Here is a 12,848-nt window from a genome sequence, read left to right as displayed (position 1 = left end):
GGAACAGGCCAGTACACAGTAAAAAATGCAACACTTATGCCTACTATCCATTGCCCGTTTTCTGGTAGCCTTCCCGCTTGACACAGCGTGACTCGGCTGCCACTTTTTGCTTTATGATTGAGCTGCATTGTGCCTATTCAAAAAGCAAAAAGTGGCGGCTGACTCATGCTTTGTCGAGCTTTAGACCTACCAGAACACCGGCACTGAAAAAGAGGCATTAGAGAATACTGTGGGACTAAATACACTTCTTGAAGATTCTTTAAAGTGTTGAATTCATTCTGCACTTCTTACTGTGTAACAGCTGAAGGCGAACCACATATTTTCTCCCGTATGTGCTCGCTGAGCTATGTTGCAAAATAGCACAACATAAGCTTACGGCTGTTTTAAAATTCAGTATTATTAATTATTTACGAAGCATCATAAATGTGCACACCTGTAACCACAACCGTGCATGTAGGCTACAATGGAAGTGGACCCCTGGCTTCAATAAACAGTCTCACAGCCATTATAAAGTGGTAGCCAGGTACAGTACACTGGCCAGTCCACTGAACATGCCACTCAACTGAAAAACATGTCAGTCAAATGGCTAACATGCCAGTCAACTGCAATGTTGGGAAGGAGTTTTACTATGAAGCGTGACTGGAATGCCACGTCTGGGTGGACTGGACTTGTTGCTTCACTGACTGTGTAGTAAAATTACAAACAGGTTCAGAAGGGAGGGGGGCTGCATATGACACCAACATAGTAACATTGTGATGCGACTCGGCTGCATCAAATACACCTAAGTTATTCAATTCATTAAATTATTCTTTTTTTTGCTGTATTTTTCCTGCCAACCTGCTGCGGCCCCCCTGACATCCCCTTTCGGCCCCCCAGGGGTACCCGGCCCCCACTTTGAAAACCTCTGCCCTAGACTTCAATCAGTCCCACAGCCATTTAGACTGGCCAGTCCACTGACCATGCCACTCAACTGAATAACATGTCAAGTTTTACTATGAAGCGTGACTGGAATGCCACGTCTGGGTGGACTGGACTTGTTGCTTCACTGACTGTGTAGTAAAATTACAAACAGGTTTAGAAGGGAGGTGGGCTGCATATGACACCAACATAGTAACATTGTGATGCAACTTGGCTATATCAAGACACATTTATAGCTGGGAGCAATGCAACATAGCTCAGCAAACACACATGGGAGAAAATATGTGGTTCGCCTTCAGCTGTCTGTTACACTGCCTAGTACCAGCCCTCTCTGGAATTACAAGGACTGCTAGGAATATAAAAAGTCTCCCCACATGCCTACACGACTCTGATTAACTAGGAAATTGGGTCCAATGTCCAGAAAATACCAGAGGGTCGCTTCAACTCCAGTGCCAGGGACAGAATATGGACAAGCAAATATTTTTCATTCACATGTTCTGTCCCTGGCACTGAAGTAAATCCCGTGATTTAGTGGCATGATGATTTAGTGGCATGTCGCATGCAGTAGTGGAAAAGGAAGGCAAAGTTTTAAGTTGGACTGGTCACACATTATTCACTGACAGGTTATGTTTAAGCACAGGTTTTGGTATATGTATTGCATTCATTATGTCTCACTGTTTAACCCCTTAAGATGCGGCTTTATATATTTATTGTTACCAGTATGGTAATGACCAAGTGGTGGTGCATTACTAAAGGGCCTGTGTTGTGTCATAGTATTGTAGTGCTATGGTAGTTACATTTAAATGACTATTACAGCGTGCCACTGGAGGTACGGCGCGCATTAAGGGGCTACGTCAACACTTTAGATTTTCTGGAAGTCAGAGGCGTGCTCAGTCCTTTTAGAAAGATGAAAAAAGTATTCTTGTGGGTGCTCTTTGGTTCAAGGTTCAATGTCCAAAACTTACTTGAGAAGAGAAAAAAACTTTTCTTCTCCAAGGCACTCGAAAAAGTATAGTTTAAAAATGTCTTTATTATTATGACATGTCCATTTAGATTTTCTTTTGCCTTTCTTTTGACCCTCTGATGAAGACGGAAGTAATACCGTCGAAACATGTCAGGTAAAAGATAACACTTTTACATGTCTTAAAGAGGCACTAGGTAGGATGACGTCATTTGCGCGATGCCCATGGCATGCCTGTCTCAAAATCTACACATAATGAAAAAATGCTGTTCAAATAAACTTGCTGTGAGACTGTTTTTCATCCCGGAATGCCAGCAGTAAATACAAATCTGAATACGGTATGTAAAGCGATGTTTTCAAATGATGAGTGTTTCCCACGACGGCTGACTCGGGACCGTGATTAACCCATTGTGTCCTGGAGACACATACAGGTTTTTCAAGATTTTGAGATTTTAGCTGTTTTATTAACTATGTGGGTAGGTTAGAGCTGAATGAACACATTATAATGCAAACATGCAAACATTTCATGTTTGTATGTGCTTCGGAGGCTGAGATATTTAGAACTTAATGGGAAGAGGGCACCCTTTCCCAAAAAGGGCTTAGGACAAAATGGGTTAATTATACTTTTAATCCTACCTGGAGCCCCTTTAAGGTTAAATAAAATCTTAAGTTTTGGGTTTTGGTCTAGGCACAGTTTGACATGTTTATAGGTTGATTTGACACACATTGTTCTCTGACAGGTTAGGTTTAGGAATGAGTTTTGGTATAGGCACAGTTCCACAAAGTGCACATCTAACCCCTTGTCAGTAATCATTGAGGGTTCAAAACAAAACCTGCATTGCTGCTTTATTTCACTTAGTTGCTGTCCTTCTGTCCGCTAGGTTCATGACAGGTTTGGTACGAAATCTACGAATGGGTCATGAAAGAATCAAACAATGCTTCGTGCAGACTTTATAACAGATGTTATGAATGTATTATGCAGGAACACGTCAAGTTAAGCGTTACCTGAGGGTCCTAGCACAAATGATGAACCTCATGATAATCGCTTCACAAATGTTGCACATACTGTATATAGCCTCTAGTAAAGCAGCTGGAAGTTCCACATGCCCCACAACCACCTTCAGCGCCTGCCCCCCAATATGTTTGTGCACGCCACTAAGATGGTCTGGAAGGTTGGAAGGTTGGAAGAGAATGGTCTACAGAAGTACTACTAAGACAATTCTATTAGCATGTGTCTTACACAGTCACTATTTCCCAATGTCAAGTTCATGAGCCTTGGAAGTGTTTCAGCCTTATTAGTCACGCCCAGTGATTCCGCAGAGTTCACCAAAGAGTATCCAATCACTGGGCGTGAATACGAAGGCTGATGCTCTTAAAAGGACGCACGCCAGACTTTGGGAAATGCCCAGTGTGTACCACCACAAAGGCAGCTACCTGCCCCGCCCACCTCACCTGCGAGTCAATGACGAAGATGAGCGCGCCCGTGCCTCATGATAATTGCTTCACAAATGTTGCACATACTGTATATAGCCTCTAGTAAAGCAGCTGGAAGTTCCACATGCCCCACAACCACCTTCAGCGCCTGACCCCCAATATGTTTGTGCACGCCACTAAGATGGTCTGGAAGGTTGGAAGGTTGGAAGAGAATGGTCTACAGAAGTACTACTTAGACAATTCTATTAGCATGTGTCATTTAATAATTCGGAATTAAATGAAAGACGGAACTATTCAATTCAGAATTATTTATTCGGAATTAAAAACGTCATGTAAACGTAGCAAATGTTTGCTACCACAAAGGCAGCTGCCTGCCCCCCCGCCCCTCCCTCCGCCACCTCACCTGCGAGTCGATGACGAAGATGAGCGCTCCCGTGCCGCGGAAGATCATCTCGTAGTCGAAGGTGGGGTCGAAGAAGTCGATCTGCCCGGGGAAGTCCCAGATCTGGAAGGAGACGAAGGAGCTGTTGGAAACGTCCTCGCGGCAGATCTTGTTGGTGCTCTCCAGGAAGAGCGTCTCGTTGGGGGACATCTTGTGGAAGACCACCTTCTGGATGGAGGACTTGCCACTGCGCCGCAGGCCCATCAGCAGGATGCGCGGCTTCACCTCGCTGCTGAACGGGTCACTGAAGCCCAGTACTGGGGGAGAGGGGGATAAGAAGAACACAATGTAAACACATACAGTAACATGCACCCTCATTTACCCATGCACACAGATAAGACAGACACTGTACATATTAAGCAGCAGGGGATTGAAACCTGTAACCCTCTGATCTAAAGACCTGCACATACGGTACACACAAACTCATACACCGTACACACAGGCAAACAAATACAGTAGTACATGTAGGCCACATTCGGACTAACTGTATATATGCAAGACACAGACACAAACACACACACAAATGCATGCATAATCAAAAGCAGGGCCATCAGCATGTCTGTCCTCAACTCACTAATGAATGGGTCGCTGAATCCCAGGCAGGGGGGCACATAACATAAGTGCATACACACTCAAACACAGACACACATACGCAGGTACACAGATAGTAGACACACACGGACATAAAATACATACATACAACACACAAAAACCTTGCCGCTGAAACCTAGCACTGATGCAATGATGTAACCCATAGATGAGTAAATGAAGTGAAGGACAGTCACAGCATTCTTCAGATTTTTCTTTTGTTTATTCGCCTAGGCGCTTAGATGAATAAACAAAAGACAAATCTGAAGTGTGCTGTCCTTGGCTTCATTTACCCATCTATGTTTTATGTGGGATTCAGCACCCAGTTAAGAACTGTATTCATTATTAGGCAACAGTGTGAGCATGTCTCCTCCACTATATATGATGTGACCCATCACATGAAAAAATGGCTCTATGGTGCAAGGCCACCCGTACATAAAGGGCCTTGCATACTCATGGGGACCCGAGCCGGATTTGAGTCTAACCTGGTTCATGTCCCAGCCCCAACCGCCCTCCCCCTCTCTCTCCCACTTATCTCCTGTCATGCTCTTCACTATCGCTGTCATAATAAAGGGTAGAAGCCCTAAAAATATATAGGGAAAAAAAGAAAAACTTCTATCTGTGAACAGTTCAGTGGCAACATCCCGGAGATTCTTGTGGTGGTGGCAAATAGCACAGACTGTATTAGGAGGACAGGAGTCACACACACACACACACACACACACATGCATGCACGCACGTACGCAATCACAGAGAGAGAGAGAGAGAGAGAGAGAGAGAGAGAGAGAGAGAGAGAGAGCAAGAGCGAGAGCGAGAAAGAGGGAGGCATCAATCTATACGCAAATCACTCAAGCTTCATCCGTCATATTTAAGTCTTGATTGGTAGGCAAAAAACTTTCAGTCATCATTACTAATAATAATCATAATCTACACCTCACCGCTCCACTTGAGACATGCTTAGTTTGCCCTCAGCTGACCTCTGACCTCAACATCTCCAGATGACCTTTCCATCAGTCAAATGGGCTCTTTTTCTCCTAAGGTATTAGAGCATTCTGTCTGCCTTGTCTGACTTTGAAAATGCACTGATATTTCTCAATTCAGAAAGGTTATGTCAGTGCACTCTGTCTGCTGTTCAGAAAAAAAGGAAGAAACGGAAGCGCTGCGTGGATCCAAACTTTTTTTAACACGGGTGCTCTAACAGTAAGTGGGTAAAGTAGACATCAAAAAATAAAGAGCAGGGGACTGTGGCACTCCGGTTTCTTTTTTTTTTAAACTTTTTCTCAAAGGCAAATGGACTCTGTCTGCTGTGTCTGGTTTCACACAAAGTAGGAAAACGCACAGATGCTAATGAATTCAGAATATCAGAATGTGTTTCATTTGCCCTTGTAAAAACAAGTACAAAAAAAATCAGCCGTCCGTGTTCGATAAAGCAATAAATAATTCCAATAAAAGAGAATAAGAAAAACAACACAAAAATACCCTAAAACCACACACTCATCAAATAGAAGTAATATACCATAGGACTGAAGTCATGCAAGCATACAGTAAGTTGATCTAAAGTTTGTCAGCTTGCCATAAGCACATCAGTCCTACTGTACTGTACATATCTGGTGTGCAAATCTGTAATTGTGAAGCTCGCTGTCGATTATTTCAGTGCACTTAGCAAAAATAAAAATAGACAGGTTCTGAGTTGGAACAGAGTTTAGATCTTTGAATGCATAAGAATATGCACACACATATGCGCCGGCACACACACACACACACACACACACACACACACACACACACACACACACACACACACACACACACACACACACACACACACACACACACACACACACACACAGGCAGGTAAGTAGGCAGGAAGGCTCGCACACACGCACACACACACCATCTGACAGCGTTACACTCCGTGTATGAAAGACGTTGTAAGTTTGCTCCCATTCTCTGCTTGCGGTGCAGGATTGTTATTATCATGACTTGACGTCCATTAGCGCTCTATTATTACCTCACACTTTACTGTGAGACTGTGCTGCTGATTGCAGTATTGTACCGTACAGGGGGTCAGTTGTTTCGTCAGTGCTGACGTGAGCAAATACATAGCCCTTTTGCTGAAGGGCCAGAGACGTGTGCTGCTGGGCAAAAAGCTGCACTGATGAGTGAGCAAGTGTTGGAATAGACTTTCAGTATAAAAAAAGGACCAATGAACAATGAAAAGAAGAGAAAAGTGAGGAACTTTTTTTCAGTTGTTCCTGTACTGACGCCATAGCATAGGCTGTGCTGTATGACCAGTGACATTTTAATTTCATGTCCAATTGCACAGCTACAGCCTATATGACACGAGGCCCATTAGGCCTCTTTAATTCCCCATTTATTCATTAGTCTGGTTGAATTGATTTACCGGTATTTACTTGAAATGTAAAAAAATATTTTAAAATGAAATTAAAAACATGGTTTTTATACTGTACATATATTTAATATGAACAAACTTTTAAAGTTTTGAACGCTTAGATTTAGATTTACTTTCACAAACTGCAATAAAGGTATTAACTTTGTCATTACCATTCATTAACTTTCCAATTGGCTTCCATTAACTTCATCATTACTGTTCATTAACTTTTCCATTAACTGTCACTGACACGTGTGAATACTCTCTTATGTTGCATTGATCAGTTTCCAATGGTTATGACGAAAGAGGTACGAGCTGTGCCAGGATGAAACGAAGTTACGTATATGTATGATTTATGAGTTTTGAATGTACTATACGTTCAGTTAATTTGAATAAGTCAGAATGACACATTAATCGAGTTGAGAGGATGTTTGGATGCTTGTTCAATTGAATGTGATTGGTTCGGCTTTATGTACACAGAATCAGACATCATAGATGATCCCATCCCACCACATTTGGAAAGAAGTAATTTATTCCTTCCTGTTTTATATATGAAGGGTTTATTTGCAAAACGATGTATCTCCATTTTGTAGAATGTTGGGAAATTGACCTTTTGTATTCGGCATTCCATTGAATTGCATTGCAAAATGTGTTTTTATATAGGTTAAAAAAGTATGTTCGCAAAATATGTGAATGGTAAGAATTCACACATAGGCCCTCTGAACAGCCATGTTCAATAATAAAATGCAAAAGTCAAAAAATGGAGATACACCGTTTTGCAAATAACCCTTCATATGTATATCTATAGTCTTGTATGCTTATGTCTTGTTTGCTATATGTTCTGTGTGGACCCCAGTAGGGGTGTAAATAAAAATCGAAATGTATCAATAATATATAGTGATATAATCTGATGATTGAATCGAATCGCATCATTTTATGGGGCATTCTCAAGTATCGAAAATAATCGAAGTGCTGGCCCCTGGCCAATGCCCTAGCTCCATAACATAGTAAAAGTGGAAAAGTAATTGGAAAAAAGTCGAATCAAATCGTATTGTATCGTATCGTGGGGCCTTCTTAAATATCAAAAAACTTTTTATCGCATCGCATCGAATAAGATATCGATATTGAATCGCATCGTCATGGAGGCTGTGATTTACACCCCTAGACCCCAGGAAGAGTAGCTCAAGTGCCACTCAGCAAATGGGGATCTTAATAAAATACAAATACAAATTTGGCGATAAAATTTGTGCATGCCCATGTTTCTGCCTATTCTGCATGCCTATGCAAGGTAGTCATGGGTAAGAGGTTGCGGTTAGGTCGTCAGACTTGTATCCCAAAGGTTGCCAGTTTGACTCCCAACCGCCAGGTTGGTGGGGGAGTAATTGACCAGTGCAATCCCCCACCCTCCTCTATGACTGACATACCCTGAGCATGATACCAGAGATTCTTTAAGTATATAGAGATATGCCAATGTAATAGGCTGCTATGGGCACCCAACATGACCAGGTTCCGGTCTGCCTAAAGGGGCGTGTCATAATACTCCTAGCATTGAGTAGAACAGTCCTTAGGTCTGACTAGGTCTGCCTAAAGGGGGACCCCCCCCCCCCTCCCCCTTGCAATAATAGAACCCGGAAACAATGGGCCAATGGAACCTCTCTCTCTCTACTCTCTCTGATGATACTGTCCCACCGCACAGCTCCCTTTCGGGTGCCATTGGGGGCTACCCCCTTGCATGGGTGAGGCATAAATGCAGTTTCGTAGCGTGCACTTGTGTGCTGTGAAGGTCTGTGTCACAATAATGACAATGGGAGTTGGAGTATCTCAGTTGAGCTTTTACTTTCTGTATGCTTCTGCCTACCGTATGCCTATTTACTGTCTCACAACCACATAGCATACTTTTATCTTTTTGTGCAATGCATACAGAGAGAGAGAGAGAGAGAGAGAGAGAGAGAGAGAGAGAGAGAGAGAGAGAGAGAGAGAGAGAGAGAGAGAGAGAGAAAGAGATCTTGGTGATTCTCATTGTAGATAGTGATGGCATGGAATGGAATGGAGGCTAAATGATGGTGCTGCTGGACTTCCACTCTAAAGCCTGGAGTCATCACAAAAGTTCACAATGTGTTTTGAAATTATATCATGGCGAGCTAACAGTATGACGCAAGCCTGTGCAATGCCACTGCACTCAAAGGCAATAAAGAACAAGAACACAGAGAACAGGCAAAGAGAAACACACACGCTTACGCGCGCGCGCACACACACACACACACACACACACACACACACACACACACACACACACACACACACACACAAACACACACACACAGCCAAAGAACCACAAAGTTGTCCCTGAGGCCGAGACCTCAGGAGCCGCCATCATATACGTAAATCTGCAGAGCCAGGTTCACTCCTTCCACATTTCTCTCAACCATCAATTCTCTCTCTCTCTCTCTCTCTCTCTCTCTCTCTCTCTCGCTCACACACACACACACACACACACACACACACACACACACACACACACACACACACACACACACACACACACACACAGTCATATCACGAAAACGGCACAAGAAGCCCAATGAATATCTTTCAAAATAAGTGTTCAGGTATTACAGGGTCATCCAGTATACTATAGGCCCTGCATGGCACTTGGCTGGCATTTGGCTACGAAATTTATGAGCCCACAACCAGCTATTGGCACCCTAACCCTATCCTTCTCACCACTCACTACCACCACCTGCTTAGGTTCGAGTCACAAGACTGGTGCCATGCGTTACGTAGCCTAGGCCCTACAGTAGACTGTAGTAGATCAAGTCATCAACATTGTTGGTGAGTGAAGTGGATACATGGTCCTCCGGTCCCTCCCACCAATCACATGCTCGCTGATTTGAAGACTGTGACCTTGATAGCTCTCCACTGAGGAATGCGCCAGGCGAGTTGCGCGCGCTGCTTGCTTGGTGGGTTGAGAGAGCGGAGGCGCAGACAGAACTAAACCATAAAATAGGCTAGAAGAGCTCTACTGCCTTTAGAATCACGGCCCTTGTCAAGAGACAAAACAAAGCTCGCTCGAAGTATTCACTGATTAGCTGTACGTAGTGCGCTGGTTTTGTCTGCGAAACCTGTCGGCTCATCATAGCACACAAACTTGAAGCAAGCAGGTCACAAGGAGTGCAGAAGGCAAACTAAAATAAAAACTCTCAGTAACACCCAAAGTTTCTTTTTCTGTGTGTGTGTTTACAACCCAGCAACATTAACAAATCCATGTCAGCAGTGAACCTGTGAGTTAGGTTTAAACTTCTGCTTTCTGGTAGAAAAAAATATGTGCGCAAATAAATCACTCCCTCTCCTTGGTTAGATATCACATAGAATGCCGCCATAACAGTTGTTGACTGAAATTACTCAGCGTGATATAGGCTATCTAGGCTATCAATGACGCTGTTATCATGTCGGTACACACTACAGCAATAGTGGACTAGCCCACATTCGTCCATTCGAGGCAACGCTCAGCTCACTGTTTTCTTTCCGTTATGTTTCCCGTTCAGCCAAGAAAAGTTAGAGAGGATTAGTATCCGCTACCTCCGTCCTCGCAGCTACAGTCAACATCCCCGTCCGTGAACGTATCAAAGTCATCGTCGTCGTCATAGTACGCCAACGCCAAGTCCTCATCTTCCTCGCAGTACTTTGAAACTGCCTCGCTAGTCATTCCAGAAGTTCTGAATATTAAACTGCGGCGCTTGACCAACTTCTCCACATTGTCACCTGATATGTCCAAGCCATTTTGAACTTTCACCTCTCCTTCCCGTCGCCGCGACTGGCATACCAGCCCGCCTGCAGGAGATTTCGCAGTACACTGCGACTATTCATGCCTTCACTCGCATCAAACAATGATCAGCTCTGACAAACACGGTTCAAAAAGGACAAAGTTGCCATGCCAAGTACTTTGTGCAGGGCAACGCCTACCCTTTCTAAATTAATCAGGCGGCTGCAACATGGTCGACAGCCAGCTAAAACGCTTAATCCTGAGAATACTGGGAAGTGTAGTAAACGCGTTGTAGTGACTTGGTGTTTATTGAAAGCTATTTTGTGCGAGCTATGCTTGAATCTAAGGCGCCCCAATTTCTGTGTTTTTATGGATATTTTATGGTGCTACAGTCTGTCGTCCATTTGTGTTGAATAGTGCAGTGGATGACGTGTTTTATTAAATGTAATAGCCTAGCTATTCAGCCTTTCAAGCAATTTCAGAACCAAGGACAGGGGTTTTAATCACTTCTAGAAAAAGTATCTTGCCGGTGCGTTAGGATAATGACCCAATGGTTTGCTTGCCCCAACTGAATCCGCTGGATGGCGATGCGCAACTATGCAAACAGGGTCAATTGCGTCAGAGGCTCTGCTTTGTTTAGAGAGTCATGCATTGGATGAAACCTCCGAGATTAGTGCATTCAGCAGCAATCATAAGCCTACTGTGGATCTCCTCAGCGGAGTAAACAATCTGGCGCTGGCATTGGATTTCAGTGCCTTGGACGTTCCACTGACTCACATATGTTGCTGACCACGCATGCCATCACCGAGTGCTCCAAATATGGATATTTGGCTCAGCCAACTGGAATGTTTCCGGCCTTATTTGGTAGACCTGCTGGGAACAATGCTGGAGAGTGGTGCAGTATTGTTCTCTGTGATCTGTAGTGGTGGAGAAGCTGACAGCATTATGGAATAGAGGAGGGAACCCCCCACCCCCAGCCCCCTTTCACTTAAAGCCTACAATATGATATTAAACAATTGCCTTAAAAGACATTAGTGAACTTTGGCTATTTTTCTTGGCTTTGGCATCTGAGTGGTTAGGGTGTCAGAGTTGTAGCCCAAAGGTTGCCGGTTCGACTCCTGACCTGCCAGGTTGGTGGGGGGACCGGGGGAGTAATTAACCAGTGCTCTCCCCTCATCCTCCTCCATGACTGAGGTACCCTGAGCATGGTACTGTGCCGCCACACTGCTCCCTTGGGGCGCCATTGAGGGCTGCCCCCTTGCACGGGTGAGGCATAAATGCAAATGTATGGTGTGCAATGTTCACTTGTGTGTTGTGGAGTGCTGTGTCACAATGACAATGGGAGTTGGGAGTTTCCCAATGGGCCTTTTTCTCTTTCATCTGTTCATCACCCAGTATTGGCATGTTCACCACCAACCTGTGATCTTATCTCTGGTCAACATTGAATCTGTTGGCATTAATTAACGCCCGGCGTCTTGACAGGCCCCCAGTGCTCTGGCCTATACCTTACCACAGCGAGCCTTGACGTGGGCAAATAGGCCTGTTCCTGCTACCGGAATGCTAAAGAGGAGGGTGAAGGCGATACGAAGCCCCTCTCAGGGGAGCCGACCAGGGGGGGTGGGGGGGATACAAAAGGGTCTGTTGTCCAGGGCCCAGGCAAAGGTGGGGCCCAGAATTAGTACCTCATTACATTGTATGTATTAATGGGATGGCCCTTTCTTACGATTTTGTCCCTGCCCCTCTACTCCACAGCCTCTGCAAACTAATTGATGCTGCCACGCACCACCTCTCTCTCTCTTTTTCTCTCTCTCTCTCTCTCTCTCTCTCTCTCTCTCTCTCTCTCTCTCTCTCTCTCTCTCTCTCTCTCTCTCTCCCTATCTGCTTAAGGGCTCCATTTAAACTGTTACTTGGCTGGCCTTCTGCCCCTTATCGACTGATGCACTGACACAGAAGAAACAGAATACTGATCTGTTTTCTACCCTGCAGGATTTGAGATGCACTGCACTACAGTGAGCTTATGTCTTGTGTGGGTGTAGACAGACAGTATAGCAGCAGCACTCTGAGAGAGAGGCGCAGCTCTGAACAGAAAACCAAATACAGTCTTCAGCTGTCCTTGAATGTGTGTGTGTGCTCTCTGCCTCACAGAACGATTTCTAAATGAGACATATTACACAATTCAAAACCAAATGGACTGTGTTCTGCTGCGAGCATGACAGGCACATTTTATTTGCTGCTGTAACAGTGAGCGTATCATAAAACTTGACAGACAGACCCAAAAGCACTTTCTGTCATTCCTCACGCTGTCACCACCCCCTGACTTTTAGTGGCCCATTTTTTTGCCATTGTGCTG

At 44.3% G+C, this 12,848-nt stretch overlaps 1 protein-coding gene across 1 annotated transcript in view; it reads right to left on the bottom strand.

Annotated features, from left to right (window-relative positions):
- Positions 1-10,589, bottom strand: part of rragd (ras-related GTP binding D) — a 47,320-nt gene extending 36,731 nt beyond the window's left edge. The window contains exons 1-2 of the mRNA XM_063183930.1: positions 10,315-10,589; positions 3,717-4,012 (exon numbers count right to left, since the gene is read on the bottom strand). Coding sequence (XP_063040000.1) covers positions 3,717-4,012; positions 10,315-10,441 — 423 coding nt within the window. The 5' untranslated portion in view covers positions 10,442-10,589. The remainder of the gene's footprint in view (positions 1-3,716; positions 4,013-10,314) is intronic.
- Positions 10,590-12,848: the final 2,259 nt, after the last annotated feature.

This window comes from Engraulis encrasicolus, chromosome 19 (genome assembly GCF_034702125.1).
Source record: "Engraulis encrasicolus isolate BLACKSEA-1 chromosome 19, IST_EnEncr_1.0, whole genome shotgun sequence".
NCBI lineage: Eukaryota > Metazoa > Chordata > Actinopteri > Clupeiformes > Engraulidae > Engraulis > Engraulis encrasicolus.
Note: the sequence above shows the minus strand (reverse complement) of the source record. Positions and strands in the feature narration are given on the sequence as shown.